Source organism: Artibeus jamaicensis, unplaced genomic scaffold (assembly GCF_021234435.1).
Source record: "Artibeus jamaicensis isolate MK-2021 breed Jamaican fruit bat unplaced genomic scaffold, CSHL_Jam_final scaffold_612, whole genome shotgun sequence".
NCBI classification, from domain to species: Eukaryota; Metazoa; Chordata; class Mammalia; order Chiroptera; family Phyllostomidae; genus Artibeus; species Artibeus jamaicensis.
This window is the reverse complement of record NW_026522049.1, coordinates 14,068,125-14,087,467: the sequence shown is the minus strand read 5'-3', so window position 1 is coordinate 14,087,467 and position 19,343 is coordinate 14,068,125. Positions and strand designations below refer to the sequence as shown.

The following is a 19,343-nucleotide window of genomic DNA, read 5'->3' as shown; positions in this document are numbered from 1 at the left end:
GTTATTGGTGGTTATTGGTGCAGACTTCTGGCGTGTGTAATTTCATGAGCATAGCCAGCAACGCCCAGGTGTTGTGTGGCTTGGAAAGGAGAGACATCAATAAAAAAAAAAATTAGGCCAAATCTATGCCACAAAAATGCCTTTAGGCTACTTCCCTTCCAAGAAGAATTTCACCAGAAAATTCAGTTCCCTTAAGAACTTCTTTGAAGATGCAATGGGTTGAAATTCTTCCTATTGTGAGAAATGGTAAATTCATGAAATTGGACATTGTGTTTGAAGAGGACTGACCATGGGCCGCGTCCCCTGGGGACTCAGGGCTCTGGTGTCACACCCTGAGGTCCTGTAGTCGGGTGCCTCCTCCCCCCCCCCCAGCCACTGAGGGCAGGGGGGTGGTCTGTACACCATCTGTGAAACTCCAAACACAGCAGAAATTCCGGTGAGGCCAATAGATTCAACCTGGTTCCTTGCAAATATCTATCATCTTAGGTTTTAAATTGGGTTTACTAAGTAGGGGCCGAGTGACATGCGGACTGTGTGGCAGCCCTCAGGCCAGAAGGCGGGGATGGGGCCCCACGGGCTGCACTGTCCCACAGTACAGATCCCACCGTGGGAGCCGGGTGACCGCAGGTCCGGAAGTTTGCACTCACGTGATTCACAGTGACCTTCAAGAAAGAAACAGGCTCACTCCTTCCAACGCTCCCGGCCCCTTCCGTGTCTGGTTGGCACCCAATAAATCCCGTGAACGGCACTTCTGTGTACATCCTCTCTGCGTCATGTTTTACCCCTTTTTCTGAGAAACAGCAATATGGCCAACAGGGAATTACAATAAAATTCTATGGTTTCCAATAAGATTAATTCCATTTTCTGGGTGAGAAGCATAAAGATTCTGTACCAAAATTTTAGTATGGAAATTTTAATGATGACTAAGTGTCATTAATGAGCTGGTAGCGCCTTTTTTTCCCCTTTTTTCGCTATCAGTGGTGGGAAACTTCCGAAGTGTTTTGGGAAATACATACGTGGTGACGTCCTCTGGTAAGAAAGAACTCACATCACGAAGCAAGTTGGTTTTGTGTTATAAAAATATCAAAAGAGTAATAACTTCAGGGAATGTTTTCTTTGGGATTTTGCTATGTCTCCATATTTCAAAGTATAAAAGCTTTTTCTGTTGTTGTTCATCAAAATATACCACTGATGACAGCCGTTACCCATTTGTGTGTGTGTGTGTGTGTGTCTAAAGTGATTTGACTTGAGAGTTAATACGCACTAAATTTTTTAAAAATCCCATCTCCATTTCTTTCACACTCTGGAAAACGTTTTTGAGACAAAGGCTTGTGAACGGTGTATGAGTTCCTTCTAAAAATGAAGACAATCGCCAAACCTGTGATGGAGCTTCATCCGCGGGGTGCGCACTGCGGGTTGAAACCTTGGGGTGTCCAGACACGCCTCCAAGGGCAAAACGCTGAACTTCAGCCCAACCTGTCCACCACCCGAAGGCTCAGATATGGCCGATTCTTGGTAGTTTGGGTAAAGCAATGACCTTCTGACGTCTGAAGAGAATCAACACTGTTGATTTCAGCAACATGAAAACATCTGAAAATCATATTTTTTTCCTCAACTGGAAACTTGGCGGTGATGCGTGTACTCCCTTCCCCAACCCAGGTGAGGTTATTAGGTGAAGGGAGGTGAGCTAATGATGAGGGTGTCACAACAAACAGGCCACCAAGAGAGGAGCTGGGCTCCGAACTCACTGCTGTTCACACTTGACCTTGGGCTGCCCGGGGGCACGGGGCTCGGGTCCGTGTGAGCACATCTCAAGCAGCAGCACCTCTGCACACGTGCGTGCGCAGGGCCGCCCGGAGTGGCCAATGAAATCTCCAGAAGGTCAGAGCCCCAGAGATCGCGTCAAGTATTTGCTCGCCCGGTGACAGATTTCTTTGCAAGAGTAATCAGCAGCTGCTTCCAACCCCGAGAGACCGTTCACGAACGTCACCAAGCTACAGATTCAGGAAGGGGTGGAAACGCGGCCTGTGTGAGTGTGCGCACATGTGCGTGTGTGTGAGTGTGGAATACACAATGGAAATATTTGGCACGTTCTCCCACGCTGCTCAGAGGGGAGGCGGGACTTCAGACAAACTGAGCAGAGTCCTCGTGCTGCCCCGGTGGGTCCTCACCCCTGGTCCGAGGCCGGTGGCCGAGCGCGGGCGGGCAGCGGGGGGACCGAGCCGCCCTCCCCACCCGCAGCGTTCAGAGGTACAGGTACCCGACCCAGTAGACCAGGTTGAAGAGCAGGAAGGACGTGGGGAAGAAGACCCGGGAGTACGAGTCCAGCTCCGAGATGTCTATGTGGATCCGCCCCTTCCTCCAGGAGCCCGACTTGCACTCCTCGTAGCAGCAGAAGAAGCTCTGGCAGTCCTTGCCGTCTAGACACTCGTACGCGCAGGTGTCCTCGAACTCCTGCCAGTACAGGGAGTTGTTGAACGTGATCATCGTGGCTGGCGGCGGCCTCATGTCGAGGAGCGAATAGTTCTGCGGGCAAGGAGAGCGACACAAAAGTCACCATGAAACGCGCGAAGAACAGCCCGCAATGCAGCCCACGACAGGCGCGGGCCACCTCCGTCTACAGCGCACCACGTCGCGGCTCCGCCCCTGCCCGCCTCCCCACCCGCCCCGCCCCGGGAGGGTTCAGTCTTTGCGGATTTAATCTGTGCAAATTTAATGCAAGAAGAAGTATACAGTGCAGTATTAAAAACTTGCAGTTCTTGGGTTATAGGTGCGGGAGGCCGAGTATATATATTTTTTCTTTTTTTTTTTGTTGTCCTATTACAGGTGCCCCAGTTTTCCCCACACTGCTCTCCCCTGCCCTGCACCCCGCCCCTCACAGTCAGTCCCCACCCCCTGGTCCAAGTCCATGGGTCATTCATGCCGGTGGTTTGACTAGACCCCTCCCCTCCTTTCACCCCCCGCCTCGACCCCTCCCCTCCGGCGCCTGTCAGTCTGTTCCCCCTTTCCCTGCCTCTGGTTCTACTTTGCTCCTTGGTTTGTTCTGTTCCTTAGGTTCCCAGGTGGGGCACGTTTTCAAACGGCTGCTGGCCATTGCGCGTCCCCGTTCTGCCTGCTTTTCTGTTGGTTTGGAGTAAATACACCCTATTACGGAGGTGGATGCTCAGCTCACAGCGGGGTTACGGTCCCCGCACAGCCACCGACAGCGTCGTGGTCAGACGCACGCTGAATGCACCTGCCGCCAGCGTCGCAGCCCAGCCCGGCGGGTCCTGCTGAACGCCGACCACTTTTCACCACGCTGAAGTCGAGAAGCCCGAAATCAGACCACGGGAAATCAGGGGTCGTCTGGAAGCCCTTGCACCTTGAATTGTGCAGACAAAAATTGCCCCCCCCCCTTAATCAGTAAGTGGTAAAAAGTAAAGTGTATAGGGACACTGATGACAGTATCTTCTGGCTCCAGGTGATTCTGGTAGAAAATGAGCTTTCAGCGTGTGGTGGCTGGGCTTGCCCCAAATCTGGGTGGTGGGGATGTCTTACTTCATTTCCCCAACTCTCGTCCTGGTGTGGAAAGTCAACGTGGACCAGACAAGGGCGGGGGGCGCAGGGCAGCTGACTGATGCTAACTCTCAAGTGAGAGGCCTCATCCTTCACCTTGACCTTGGGGAGCAGCTCCAAAGGCACCTGTTACTTCTTCCGCCAAGGTTGCGGTTCCCCAAACACCTGTGAATTGCCTGCCACACGCAGTCTGCCGGCAGCACACCTTTCTCAACCTCACTGCGCCCTGTCAGAGAACTGAAACCAGTCGACCGTCCGCTTTCGTTTCGTCTGTGCTGGCCCAGCCGAGGCCGGAATCGTGCCCATGGAAATGGTCGGCACGAAGTCCCTGGAGAGGCGGACACAAGCCCAGGTCTAGGCTGCAGGCCAGACATTTTTGCCACACTCTGGGACAGAGGCTTTCGGGATTCATGACAAGGCGTCAAGAGTTCCTCTTGTATTTGTACCCAAATCTATTGTTCTAAGGAAACTTGGCCCCTCTGCCAGTGGCTGTTAGTCAGACTGAGTGTGTCCACAGTGACGTGGAGTCGCACCAGAGACATGCAGGTGGAGGTGCAGGACTCAGCGACCCCGCTGGTAGCTTTTGGGGCGTTCTCATCGCCAGGCACGTCTGCATGAGGACAGGCCTTCAAACGTGCTGGCCGCCACCTCACTCACTGCCTTGCTGCCCTTCGGGTTCGAACGTGGACAGGTCTCCAGGTTCGTGGTCCCTAAACCTGCGTGGCGGTGAAGTCTGGGGTTTGCTGAGACAGCTGAGTCCGGTCCCTGCACCGGAGCATCGGAGGGGCCTGCAGAGCACCGACCAGCGGCCGCTGCGACGCCACCTTTGCGGAGGGACAACTGCCTGCATGTCGAGCGGTGTCGCCCAGATCGTCGCCCTTTTCTTCGTGTGGACACCTGCTTGGGCCGTCGAGAGTGTGCCATTGACAGCTGGCAGTGTCGAAATGAAGCTAATTCCACTGAACAAAATTGAAATGACACTTGGAATGTTGAGAGCCCTGCACAGCCACGGCCCAGTCGCTCAAGCCCTTCCTTACATGCCTTCCTCGCCACCGTCACGGCGATGTCAGACCTGGCCCCAAGCGCAGAGTGGTCGTGACTGAGAGCCTTCCAGGCCCCCTGCAGCCCGCTGGACCCCCGACCCCCACAGCTGTGCCTGAGGAACCCCTGGGCACCTGCTGCGCTTCCTGGGGACAGGGGTTGGGCGGCTGAGGCCTGGACGAGTCTGAACAACCTGCCCCAAAGCACACGTGTGACAGTCAGCGGGGCCTGTCCCTGTGCTCAGAGACCATGGCTTCTGCTTTTCCTGGTTGGTGAGAGTGGCGGGCGGGCAACTGGCTGAGGCCTGTGCATCTTCCCAGTTGAAGACGCTGACAATTCCCGACAACTGTTTAAAGGCCCCTTTTCTTTGGCTGCTGCAGTGGGGACTCCTGAAGGTTTTGCGTCTCCTCGCCTTTCTCTCCGTGAACTGTTTTTCTATGTACTTTCTTCAAGGCCTGCCACTTCCTCTCTTCAAAGTGAAATTAATTTTTTAAAAATATATTTTATTGATTATGCTCTTACTGTTGTCCCATTCCCCCCTTCACTCCCCTCCACCCTGCATGTCCCCTCCCACCCACATTCCCTCCCTTTAGTTCATGTCCATGTGTCATACATATAAGTTCTTTAGCTTCTACATTTCCTATACTATTGTTGCCCTCCCCCCATCTATTTTCTTCCTACCGTCTATGCTACTTATTTTCTGTACCTTCTCCTCGCTTCTCCTCCTCCCACTCCCCTATTGCTAACCCTCCATGAGATCTTCATTTCAGGTTCCGCTCCTGATCTAGCTGTCCTTTTAGTTTGCTTTTGTTTTAGGTGTGGTTGTTAATAACTGTGATTTTGCTGTCCTTTCACTGTTCATATTTTTATCTTCTTTTTCTTAGATAAGTCCCTTTAAAATTTCATATAATAAGGGCTTGGTGATGATGAACTCCTTAAACTTGATTTTATCTGAGAAGCACTTTATCTGCCCTTCTATTCTAAATGAAAGCTTTGCTGGATAGACCAATATTGGGTGTAGGTCCTTGCCTTTCATGACTTGGAATACTTCTTTCCAGCCCCTTCTTGCCTTCAAGGTCTCTTTTGAGAAATCAGCTGACAGTCTGATGGGAACTCCTTATCTCTTGCTGCTTCTAGGATTCTCTCCTTCATTTTAATCTCGGCTAATGTAATGATGATGTGCCTTGGTGTGTTCCTCCTTGGGTCCAACTTCTTTGGGACTCTCTGAGCTTTCTGGACTTCCCGGAAGTCTATTTCCTTTGCCAGATTGGGGAAATTCTCCTTTATTATTTGTTCAAATAAGTTTTCCACTGGTGGCTGTTCCTCTTCCTATAATTCGGAAGAGGTACCCCTATAATTTGGATGTTGGAGCGTTTAAAGATGTCCTGGAGGTTCCTAAGCCTCTCCTCATTTTTTTAAATTCTTGTTTCTTCCTTCTTTTCTGACTGGATGTTTCTTTCTTCCTTCTGGTGAAGTTCTGGTTCCGGGCGGTGGGGAGGGAGTTCATTTTCCTCTTAGTTAAGGGATTCTTTCTTTCCGAGGTGTCATTTCTACACCAAAGGTGTCACTATTTCCTCCTCCCCTGCCTGCCCCAGGTGGGTGGGGTGACGTCCCCTCTGGGCCCCAGGCTGCTCCACCCGACTTGCCCCACCCACTCCCACCCCTCCCCATTACTTTGGGGCTGTGGTTCCCCACAGGAAGCCCTTGCTGTTTGCAGCATCTGGAGGTTCACTGCGCAAGGCTGGAAAGTCAGAACCAAAACCCTGCAGATTCAAGAGAAATTTCCTCCCCCCCATTCCCTTAATTACCTACGAAAGCGATTTTCAATATTTTTCACCTCATGGCACATATACACTGATTACTAAAATTCCACAGCACACCCAAAAATTATTAATATTTTTTGCCAGTGTGACAAAAAAAATAAAAGAGGTAAAACTTTGATCCATTCACACTGCAGATTCTGTAGTTCTGTTGCCTGTTGTCATTTTTTTATTTGACAATCTAAGGGAAAAGAGGTTAGAGCCCCTGACTGAATAGTTGGGTATCGCATGTTTTAAAACTTCATGCAGTAGCCCTGGCAGGGTGACGCCATTGGTTGGAGTGTCGTCTCCTGCATCAAAAGATTATGGGTTTGACTCCTGGTCAGAGCGTGTCTGGGAGGCAGCCAATCGGTGTTTCTCTCTCACATCCGTGTTTCTCTCTTTCTCTCCCCCTTTCTGTCCCTCTAAAATCAGTAAAAACATCCTCGGGTGAGGATTAAAAAAAATTCTTGCAACACACTGGCTGCAAATTGCTCTTCTAGAAGAATCTGAATTAGGGATGTTGCCCTTAGTAAGAGAGTATGAGAGGGAACTTCTTTTCGCTTATCCGCAGGGCAAGGCAAGCTGCTAATTACTGCGCACCTGCCCTTCTTCCGGCCCTCGGGGCCCTTTTACATCCTTAGCTCAGAATGTTGTCTATTCCTCATTTTCATTTCCTGTCCCTGAACCTCTCCTGCACATACATATGTAATTAAATATTTCTCTTGTTTATCTGTCTCATTTGGATCTAATTTTTAGACCAGTGGAAAGGACACGGAGGGGTAGAGCAAAGTTTTTTCCTCCCCACAGGCATGAAGCATTCATGTAATTGGGCAGTGATACCACGGACTCTGATAAGAAATTTATCTGCTGAGATGGACTCCCCGTGGCCAACCAGGCGTCCAGATTTTATACATTAGGAGTCCAGTTGCCGATTCGTTGGTGGGCTCCTCACGCACACAGTGCACCAGCAAGAACCCCAGGCTGAGCTCCCGGCTTCCTGCTTGACTCCACAGTCTGAGTCAGCTATTAGGAGTGAGCCCCCAGTTTCCTGTTTACACCAATGCGGAAGACTAGCCCCTCCAATCAGAACTGCTGCATAGTGATCGACAAGTATGGGACGCAGAATGCCGACCAATCAGGACTGCAGTTATTTGGAAACCTCATTTGCATGCGGAGGACCTCACAGGGAAGCTGGTTGGGACTTTTCTCTGTGAAAAGCAGCCTGGTCTTGCCTCAGCGGGACCAGCTCAGGCTGCGACCCCCTGCTGTCTCCTGGTCCGTAGCCCCTATTGCTCACATATGTGCTTTTTATTCTCCCTTACAGTCTAAAATTCATTGTGCTTTACCATATGTGGTAAAGGGATCAGATATAAAAAAAATTGTGGTATGATGAAAGGGGTATTCGCCTCACCGTTTAAAAACACGTGTCTCAGATTTTTAATAGATTCTTACCTCAAGCCATAAACTGAAAATTCAGAGGCATGAATAACTAAATGTAATTTTTTTAAATTGACAAATCTTGCCCTGGCTGGTGTAGCTCAGTGGATTGAGCGCGGGCCTGGGAACCAGACAATCACGGTTCGATTCCCAGTCAGGGCACATACTGGGGTTGCAGGCCAGTTCCCTGCAGACCAGTTCCCAGCAGGGGATGCATGAAAGGCAACCATACATTGATGTTTCTCTCCCTCTCTCCTTCCCTTCCCCTCTAAAGATAAATAAATAAATAAATCTTTAAAAAAAATAAATTGACAAATCTTGGTCATTATCCACAGGGCTTCATTTCTTCCTACATCCGTTTCCTCATCTGTAGAAGGGGTTGTTGGAAGATAAAGTGAGTTGATGCACGAGAGCGTTTACGACGCAGGGTCAGCCTCAGAGGACAGCGAGGGGACACAGGGGGCAGAGACCACGGAAGGAGAGGCGGACGGATCGGACCACAGGAGACTTCAGAAAATGCGTGTGGGAAAAGGCACAGGAAGTGACGGTGACAACGTTGCCAAGGAAAGCTGAGGTACAAATGGAACAAAAAACAGGCTACTGTCCCTAATATATTCTATATGTGACTCTATCCATTTTTATGTCATATAAAATCCAACGTACACAATACAGGGCCCAGCAGGAGCACGTGCGTGAGTATGGTTGGCAGGGTAATAATATGGATGTAGCAATTAATAGTATAAATTTGAACAGGTCACCTAAAATGTCCCATGGTATGCTTGAGTGTGATATTGTTATGTGACAGAATGACATGTATGACAGAATGATTTTGTAATAAAATATTTTGTACTAAAAAAGGGGTGTTATGCCCTGGCTGGTGTAGCTTAGTGGATTGACAGCTGACCTGCAAACCAGAGGGTTACAGGTTCGATTCCCAGTCAGGGCACATGCCTGGGTTGCGGGCCAGGTTCCCAGTAGAGGGAGCGTGAGAGGCAACCACGCACTGATGTTTCTCTCCCTCTCTTTCTCCCTCCCTTCCCTTCTTTCTAAAAAGAAATAAATAAAATCTTTGAAAGGGGGGTGGGGCGAGTTATTTGTGTCAGATCCTGTATATGGCATGAAGAAGTGGCAGATTGCTACTCTAAAAAAGTCAAAAGACATAAAAAAATGAAAATATGTAAAAACTTATCAAAGATAAAGGACATAAAAAGCAAGTCATGAACTAGAAATGGAAATAAAAAATAAATAAGGAAAAACATTAAACTTTACCAACAATCAAAGACGAGCCAGCAGGAACAGAATGCAGGGATGTTTTTCTGCTTGGCTGTCAAACTAAGGCGGGTGAATTCTGTGAATGGAGCTGCTGAAATACAATGTGGCAGAGACCGTGCAAGCTCTTTGGCCCCGTCCTTCTGCTGCTAGGGATTTATACTAAGGAGACAGTCCCAGGTGTGCGCAAAGCCATAGCGACTTTAAGAATATGGACAGCAGTGAGTGTGTGTGAATCAGCCCAGCACCCAGCCAAGACTGTATTTGTACGTCCATCTGAATATATGACACGATCCTAGAAAATATCGTTAACACGGTCAATTATTATGCAGTCATAAAAGAAGGCAATCTTACCATTTGAGACAGCATGGATAGACCTAGAGGGTGTTATGCTAAGTGAAATAAGCCAGTCCGAGAAAGATAAATAAATATCATACGATTTCACTCATGTGTAGAGTCTGATAAACAAAATAAATGAAGAACGAAATGGAAACAGACTCATGGTTACAGAAGACACTCTGATGCTTCGAAGGGGTACTGGGGAGATGGATGAAAAAGGGGAAGGGAGTAAGAAGGACAGACTGGCAGTTACAGAATAGTCATGGGGATGTAAATTACAGCACATGGAATATAGTCCATCATATAATAACTGTATATGGGTATGGGGCCAGGTGGCTGCTAGACTTATGGGGGGAAACACTTTGTAAGTTACATAAATGTCTAACCACTATGCTGTACACCCAAAACAAATATAAGTTAATATTGAAGCTCAACTATAATTGAAAAATGGAGTTAAAAATCATATAACACAGAAGCTTGTTCATAACATCTTTCTGACATACAAAACAGAAATGCGCATGCTCCGCACGAATCCCTGGGTGGAAGGATTATGATGGAGTTTGCCCCTTTATTTTTCAAATGTTCTAAATTGGGAATTTTTAAAAAGTAAACACATTTTGAAGGCAGGGTGTGTACTGTTCTTCCATATGTCAGCAATAACAGCTCCTTCTATCTCAGTTTAGTAAGAGTTCATGGAAATATTTGCACCTGCAATGCTAATACATACGGAGGGAGCTTGTAGGGTTATTCGCTCATGAATCCATCTTGAGGAATCTGGAGGTAATAACTGAAAAAAAAAACCCAGAAAAAAAATCATTACAAAGCTGCTATGAAAATCTGAATCGTACATTTCCCCAGGTATGAGCGATCTTTTAACTCTGATGACATTCCTCTCTGTCACTGGTGGGTGGAGTTCAAGAGGGGGGTGACAATCCAGTCTTCTGAACACGAGTCTCGTGTCCTTAAAGTGTTGTCCAGTGAGCTGTTTATATCATGTTGTATAAGACCCTTAAAGAGCCCTGGCTGGTATTGCTCAGTGGCTTGAGCGCTGAGCTCAACGAACCAAAGGGTCGTGGGCTCAATTCCCAGTCAGGGCACATGCCTGTGTTGCAGGCCAGGTTCTCCATTAGGGGGCGTGCGAGAGGCAACCACACATTAATGTTTCTCTCCCTCTCTTTCTCCCTCCCTTCCCCCATCATTTGCTTCAAAGTACCCTCCCCAGTGCCTTCCCTAAAAATCGGGCACTCACCGACGTTTTCTTTTTGGTGGCGGTCGGTTTCCGACAGCTGGAGTAGTAGTTGAGGGTGGCGTATTCCATCAGGGCGGCGAACACGAAGAGGAAGCACACGGTCACGAAGAGGTCCATGGCGGTGACATAGGACACGCGCGGCAGGGAGTTCCTGGCGATGGTGCTGAGCGTGGTCATGGTCAGCACTGTGGTGATCCCTGGGTGGGGACAGGCGCCAGGTTCTGTCACAGGAGCCCCACCGACCCCATCCCTCCAACGCTGCATTGTTACATGAACTCCCTTTGACATTGCATGAGCGTAACATTGCTTTTACACCTTAATGTCTATGATTTCGTAAGCCCCGCTTCCATAAAATTTCCATCGCAGTCTCCTCAAGCGTTAAAATACCCGAATGAAGTTGACACCTTTCCGTTTTTTCAGTCATTCTGCAATTGCTCGACATTTTGTCTTTTAAATACTTTTTAACGAAGATCCGGTGTGCAGCCTGCCATAACGTGGCCTCTGATCCACGGCTCACAGTTTCCTCCTGACCACAAACGCCTTCCTTCTCACTTCTTCTCTATGAAATTTGCAAACTGCCACCTTGAGGCGCCTTCCCTGCAACGCCCCGCCCAGAGCGGACCACGTGCACGTCAGCACCACACCCCAACTTTCCAGCCACCCCGCCTGCTCTTTTGTGGGTTTCCATTATCACAGGAAACTTTGCACATGTCGTGGCAGTTTCTCTCCCTGGATAGATCCACAGGCTGGCTGACCCACAAGGGCAAAACTGTCTCTTGCTCATCTTTGCTTGCTTCTCAGTGAGCCGGGCACATTCTAGGCATTTACATGAACGCTGTGCATCGAATGCAGCCATCATTCACCCGTCCATCAATCAGTGGACTCATAATATGCAGTGTTGGTCTGACCTTGACCATTTCACACGTGACGGTCACACTAAAGATGTGATGGGAGACTGTGGGAAAGATTTAGGAAAGTGATGTGCGTGTCATGGGTGATTTAGAAGGAAAAACAAATGAAGAAAGGCATGCGGGCTACTAAACACGAAGGAGAAGGAGGTGAGCAGGTGACTGTCACACGAAACGAGCGAAGGCTGCCTCTTCTCCAGATGGGCTCCTGGGACCCAGAACCTGCTAGAGCTGGTGGCCCAGCGGGCTGGTGACACAGACCCCAGCATCGCAGGCACACAGACTTGAACTCTCACCTGCCCTGTGGCTCAGTGGGAATGCTATGAAATGTCCATCTGGGGTTAGGTGCCGTGACGGGTGAGTGAGCTCCCTCCCAGCTTGGCTGAAACACCTCAGCTCCTGCTGATTGGCTGCCTGTACGTGCTGCGGGTGCTCCCCCCACCCACCCTGGGACCAGGTGGGGAAGGAGCCTGCAGCCCCAGGTGGGCAGCCTGCCAGGTGTAAAGAATACCGACCCAGGACTCAGAGCTCTCACCCTGCTCTGGGCCGTCTTGGCACCTGGTGATGTAAAGTGATTACCTTTGAATCCACACACGGAAAACAGAAGGCCAGGTTCTCCTAATTGTAGGTGGCAAAGTGCCGATGCTTCTTATAAAAATGTTACGTACTCTTTCAAAGTCTACACCAATGGCAGGCACGTGTTTATGAAGAAATCTAGATAAGAATCCATTTTCCCCTTTTAACAAATGTGGTGACAATGTCTCATCTACAGAATTAGTAGGTAGGTGTTTTCCATTAAATTTGGAGATTTTTAACTTCATTTTTTTCCCCCAAAGAATTCTTTACCTCATTCTTTTTCTCCTTTCACTTTGGACCCCAAATTATAGCCATGTAATATGTCTCCATGTTGTTGCAGGGGTCAGTGTGGCTCTGTGTATTCTGTTAAACCCTTTTAGCTCTCTTCTTCAAATTCGATAAAGTTTATGTGAATTTAATTAGAGATGACCTTTTATTCTGCCATCTTCCATCTGCACTTAAGCCTAGTCAATTCTCCAATTCACCTGTCATAGATTTCATTCTAGAATTTCCTTTTTCATAGACTATGCTGACATTATGCTCTGTTCATTCATTAAGATTATGTTTTTCTTTACATCCTCAAACATTTTTACAAAGGCTGCTTGAAAGCTCATGTCTTTTTATATCGACTCTACTTTTTCTTGAATATGGGTCACATTTTTCTACCTCTGAATAGCTAGTCATTTTTTATTGGACACTCAATATTGTAGGAGATACATTATAAAGAGTATGGATTATGCTATCTTTTTTAAAGTATGTTGAATCCTTTCTTCTGACAGATAGTTAATTTGCAGGGGGGTCTCCTCGCTATGGTCAGGGCTTGGCTTAAGTTTCTCTAGAGAAGGTCTAGAGGACTCCTTGCTTCTTAGGTTTAGCCTTTCTGATGTATCAGCTGAATATGCTGGTGTTAATGGCATTTTTCACTCTTCTGGACTGTAAATCTGCCATCGCTGTGGTTTTCCCGTATCTCTGCTTTCTCACGCTTCCATAACTACTCTTCCATAAGACTTCCACAGGCTCAGGTGTGCAAATATAACTACCTGTGAGAATGTTTGAGAGCTGATCGATAAAGTCCCGCTCACTATGACAGCTGACCTGTGTAGCTCAGAACCCCTAGAATACCTATTCAATTTACGTGATACCTTTTCCATCTGACTTACCCATTGGATCTCGTCTTTCCTGTAAGCGTGCCAAACTAATATCCAGAGAGGACCGTACAGGCTAAATTATCTTGTTCAAACAGTACTTTGTTGTTGAACAAAGAATAAAAACAAACACAGCAAAAGTACAATATGATATGAGAGACTCAAAAAGTATTTTTAAAATCAGGCAGAGCCCTCTTTTCTGAAAGAAATTTTCGGGCAGTAAACAACCTCTCTGTTTAGTCTTACACGTTCCCTGTCTTCACATATCAAAATATTGAAAGTCAGACAAAATTCCTGTCATCAGGGAACGCTAATATATAGAACATGGTGACTAACTCTGAAATGACCAAAGTGGAATGTTTTATTAAGAGGACTTCGGGACACAGAGGAAAATTCACGAAAAGACTCTGAGCTTTCGTGTGCAGATTACAGCGGAAAAAATGGGCCATTTTCTTGTTGGCTGGTAAAGTTTCTATGCACCAGCAGACCTTCTTTTATTAAGAGACTCTTTTACCAATATTGGGTTTTACTTCCTTACGCTGATGTATGAGGCCTCTGAGTGTGGCCGATCCCGGGCCAGGACGACGTCTTCATGGTGACATCATCCTTGGCACATCTATCAGAGGACACCAGGGATTTACTTGGCTCCCTAACCCCAATTTCATGCAAGCGGTGCCTGTGGAACCCACTGTCAAGAAGAATAATCCAACTTGGGAACAGCCCGAAGCATGGCCCTGGGTGGGATCAGTTATACTGGAATTCCGTTGCATTGAAAGCATTTTTATTAGTATTTCTGTATCGAAATGACACAAAATGGTAAGAGAGGTTTTTTTTTTTTTGAGAGGTGAGAAACTCACCTAATGTTGTTCTTGCCGGCGTCGCATCTCTTTTGATCCAAAACGACACCCAGGACAGAACCACGGTCAGGATACAGGGGATGTACGTTTGAATGGTGAAGTAGCCCATTCGTCGGCTCAGTTCGAAATAGATCGTCATGACAACGTAGTCGCCTGCAGGGAAGATGGCCAATGTACGGACAGCTTTCTTGGGTTGAAAAAATAACTTGGGGACATAATTCCTGACTTCTTTTGTTAAGTGACCGACTTAACAAAAGCGTGTAACCGACTAGATAAAAGCGTGTAACTTCAACTATATCAACTTAGAAAAGGGTCAAAATGCTGGTGCTATTAAATCTAATTTTTAGGCATTTTACTGGTCACTGTAAAAGACACAAAAACAAACATATTACTTGGTAGAGGAGATAGATATGTACACAAATTTCACAACAGAGCATTGCTTGATGAGCTATTTTTGCCTGAACTCATTGCCTAAGTCATTGAATTCACTGCATTTTTAAAATCAAGGGTAACACTGGCTGGTGTGGCTCAGTGGATTGAGCATCAGCCTGCGAACCAGAGGGTCACAGGTTCGAGTCCCAGTCAGGGCACATGCCTGGGTTGCAGGCCAGGTCCCCAGTAGGGGGTGTGCGAGAGGCAACCACACAGTGATGTTTCTCTCCTTCTCTTTCTCCCTCACTTTCCCTTGTTTTAAAAATAAATAAATAAAATATTTCAAAAATAAAATAAAAGAAAATCAAGGGCAACAGTCCCAGTTGGTGTGGCTCAGTGGGTTGGGTGTCTTTCTGCCAACCAAAAGTTGTGGGTTTGATTCCCAGTCAGGACACACACCTAGGTTGTGGGTTCAATCCTGATCAGGAAATGAGTAACCGATCAATGTTTCTTTCTCACATCAACATTTCTCTCCCTTTCTTTCTCCCAACTTTTTCCTCTCTCTAAAGTCAAAAATAAAATTAAAAAATACACTGTTTGATTTAAAAGTAAAATAAAATCAGCAGAGGGGAAGTGGGAGGGCATAATGGGGGGAAGCGGGAAGGGTTTTCAGGAACACGCATAAAGGACACGTGGACAAAACCCAAGGGGGTGGAGTCAAGAGTGGGAAGTGGGGGTGGCTGGGGTGGGTGGGGAGGGGTGGGAGGAAAGTAAAGACAGCTTCCTGAGCAACAATAAAGAATAGTTAAAAAATCCAATCAAATCCAGGTTAGCAGATAAACAACCCTCGAGCAGATCCATAGTCATTTTGTCTTGTCAGGGGCAGCAGAGTTTGTACATAAACATTCACACGTAAGCCTGTGTAACTCGTTTATATTTCTATTTTTGTAGCACAAATCTTAGCTTATTGACCTTGTGTGTTATGTTTTATTGAATATTTTGTATTTATCTTATGACTCCAGCACTTGGGCTGCGCCGACCCAGAAAACCAAGAGAAAAAATCCTTTACCACCCTCTGGCTAAAGCAGAGCCACGCTGAGCGCAAGTTGGGAGCAGGAGATTCCCAGGGGTTCCCCACACTTCCCTGGGGACTGGGAGAAGCCGCGTGCCTAGCACATTGTACATTTTACCTGCAATCACCCCTCCTGGTGTCCCGGTGACCCGGGGAGATGTGTCCCCACCCTTCCCGCCCACTGGTCCGCCTCCCCTCCGCCTGCGGGACTCGGCCTCTGGTGCAGAGACTCGCCACGAGCACCCCTGGGCTGTGCTCCCCGCACCCCGATCTCCGCTCCTCTTTCAGCTCCTTCTCTCGCTCCTTCAGCGGGGACACCAGACGCCACGTCTGCCCTCGCTCTGAACCCCCTCAGCTCCTGCGTCCCTCTCCGTTCTCGCCACCTCCATCCCAGCCCCCGCCTGACCATTCCGTGTCCTGCCGCCGGAAAGGGCCTTTCTGAAACACAAGCACCATCATATCCCCTCCTCACTCTCCTTCACCAGCATCTCGCTGTCCTGGTATAAGGGTCCTCGCCTCCTAGTCCTTGTGCCCTGGGCATCCCAGGTCCTCAGAAGCTGTAGGATCCTTGGCCTCCGCTCCTCCTCTTCTCCCCAGGATGCATGGCACCCAGGTAGTCCCGCTCACTTTGGAACTGCAGCTTAGAAACCACCTGTTAGCCAGGATTCCTCTCTGCCCCTCCTGACAAGTGCGACCAACTCCTTCCTGTGATCACCAGCTTACTGTCTCTCTTCCAACCCATTAGCTCGTAGGGTCATAGAATATATTTCTCTTGTTTACCGTTGTTACTTAATGATACACAATCCATAAGTATTGGTTCAATGTAAATATCACCATGAAAGTTCTATTTTTTACTTAAAAAGATTGACAGAGAAACTATATTAAACTCACACAAAAACTATGCCTCTCAGTAATCAGATTGTTTTCCCCAGGATGCATATTGTTCAAAGTGGTTGATACAAACGTGAATTTTGAGACCATTTCCTACAAAACACTGCAAATTTTAAGCGAATTAGCATGTCAGCACAAAGGAATCAGATGAAACCGAAGCCATCAAAGAATACAAAATATTTTTCTAAGTAATTTGAATGCCACGTGACATCATTTCCTGTTATTGCATTATGTGTGATATTCAAAACCTATTAATTTTTACATAAAATTTCAATAACGAGCCAAGCAGAAAACAAACAGTAGTCAGAAAAACAAAACAGAATAAATCACCAAAGCGGTAATGAACACAGCCCCAGGGGGTACCAAAGGAGCTGAATGAGGTAGCGCAGGCCCCTGAATGAGGTAACGGGCAGTTCCAGAGTTGGATGCGCACGTCATTCTAGCAAAGCCTTCTGTGGCCCTTCCAGTGACCGGGCTCCCACACTGTGCCCGGCAAACCCCTGTCCCTAACTCAGAGGTCTGCCCGATGACCCCCTGTTGGGGCAGGAGTAAGACTGGCTGTGGGGACCACAGTCCAGTGCCTCAGGCTGTCGTGGCCCTTGGTGGGTTCTGGGATGTACTCCAAGAAGGCTCACCACGAGCCCCCGGCTCTCTGTGTGCAGCCTCCACAGGAGCCTGACCCTGGGGAGCAGCAGCACTGACCCCCGCAGGGCGGCCCCCACAGAGCCGGCCAGCACTGGCCCTGAACCGGAAGGACGAGGCCTTGGCATGTCCAGTTCAGACGCGCCTCCTGTTTCTTACTCATCTGAGTCTGACCTAGACCTTCCTCTTGTTGCAGAACAGACGGGGGTGGGGCTGCCGATATAAAAGACCCCCCTTTTCTTCCAGAGGTTCTTCCCCCCACTAGGTTCGCTTTGCCTGCTGCCAGAGGAAAGACATCTCTCAATGCCAGAGATTGGTGAAAAGGAGAGGAATACTATTGATTTAAAAGTTACACAGACTACAGGTCTTTAGAATACCCACAAACGCACACAGTCCTTCCTTCTCCCTCTGCCGGGTCTGGGGCGCCCCATCTCAGGAAAGAAGTAGAAATCTGCGATTCAGGCTCCCGGCACCACCCACGTGGCAAAAGGGAGCTCTCTCAAAGCTGAGTGGTCTGACTCCTACCCAAGCCACGGGGTCCCCAATCTGCCAAAGCCCAGTGGTCCCAACAAGATGCCCAAACTGTGTGGTTCCAGCTCTCTGCCAAAGCTGCGTGGTCCCCGAAAAGACACCAAATGCTGCTGGGCCTGGGTTTAAATCCCAGCACCAGTCTTCCTCTGCAGCCCCATTTCTGGCTCCTCCCACGGTTGGCCACAGCTGCCAGCGTTCCTAGCAGGTGTGGCCCTGTGGTGTGGAGCCGGTCATCTCCAAGCTCTTCTGGACCCCGTTACAAATCCCTATTTGGGGTCCCCTCTTTGGCTGCACCCTGTTACACTCTCAGGAGGCAGGTGCCTGCCCTGTTCCTGAAAACACGTGGCTGAGGTTTCCCAGACAAGCCAGGCCCCGCCTTGATCACAACTGCTGATATTTTTAGGAGTCGAGACTAAATAAAAAATGTTGTACCTGGCCGGGTGGCTCACTTGGTTGGGGCGTGGTCCCGTAACCAAAAGGTCACAGGCCCACACCTAGGTTGTGGGTTTGGTGCCCAGTGGGGTAAGTACAATAGGCAAGGGATCGATGTTTCTCTCTCACGTTGGTGTTTCTCTCTCTCTCTGTTTTTCTCTCTTCCCCTCTCCCTAAAATCGATGTCCTTGGTTAAGGGTAAAAAACATTTTAAAAGATGGCGTTCCCGCTCTCCGCTCCCCTTTGCACTGCGCACACACCCACAGACACGCAGACAGCCTCGCCCCACGGACTGGCCAGCTCGGCTGGATGGGAAGGGTCAAGTCCAGGTGCGCGCTTCCCATAGGCCGGCGGCCCCCTTCCGGGGGCTCTTAGCTCCTCCCCCATCACCATGCTGCTGGCCTAATGCAGTTCACACACGCACGGGAGTGGTTTCAATTTTCCACCCTGTCCGGGTGGCTCGGTTAGTTGGAGGGTCGTCCTGTACCCCAATAGGTTGCACATTTGATCATTTGATCCCTGGTCGGGGCTCGTCTGAGAGGCAGCTGATGTTGTTTCTCTCTCACATGATTCTTCTCTCTCTCTGTTTCTCTCTCTTTGTAAAATCAATAAACATCCTCAGGAGATGATTAAAATAATAATAATAATAATAATAATAATAATAATAATAGTTTTCAGTGGTCAGTTCTTTGTAAACCAGAGAGACCTGGGTTTCAAGTTGACTCTCACAGCGAATAACAGGAATCAGTGACTTCAGAGCCACCACAGTCCAGCCCGGGGCGTGTGACTATGTAACAGGGGACACGCTCAGCCGCTGCAGCCACGTGGTGGGCCTGCCCGCAGGGCACGATGTAGACGGAAGCAAGTCAGACGGAGGAGACAAATACTGTGTGGTCTCTCTAAATGGACTCCAAATGGGTGGTGGTTGCCAGGGGCAGCGGCAGGGAAGATGGAAGAAAGGGAAGGATGTTGGTAAGAGGGTATAAACTTGCGGTTATAAGAATAAGAAGTCCTACAGCCAACGATACTTTGTGATAAACTTGGAAGTTGCTGCGAGGGATCTGCCATGTCCTCATGACATGCACAGACACATGTGGTCATTTCACGCAAGGTGACAGAGGGGCTTGCTGACCCTGCCGCGGTCATCCTTTTCCCACAGACACAGGCACAGCCCCCCGCGGTGCACCCCTAAAGCCTCTGCAGGGCTCTGTGTCAGTTACACCTC

At 48.5% G+C, this 19,343-nt stretch overlaps 1 protein-coding gene across 1 annotated transcript in view; it reads right to left on the bottom strand.

Annotated features, from left to right (window-relative positions):
- Positions 1-2,244: 2,244 nt before the first annotated feature.
- The window catches only part of GABRG3 (gamma-aminobutyric acid type A receptor subunit gamma3), a 362,296-nt gene continuing 345,197 nt past the window's right edge, over positions 2,245-19,343 (bottom strand). The window contains exons 7-10 of the mRNA XM_037132729.2: positions 14,179-14,331; positions 10,693-10,889; positions 10,171-10,230; positions 2,245-2,526 (exon numbers count right to left, since the gene is read on the bottom strand). Coding sequence (XP_036988624.2) covers positions 2,245-2,526; positions 10,171-10,230; positions 10,693-10,889; positions 14,179-14,331 — 692 coding nt within the window. The remainder of the gene's footprint in view (positions 2,527-10,170; positions 10,231-10,692; positions 10,890-14,178; positions 14,332-19,343) is intronic.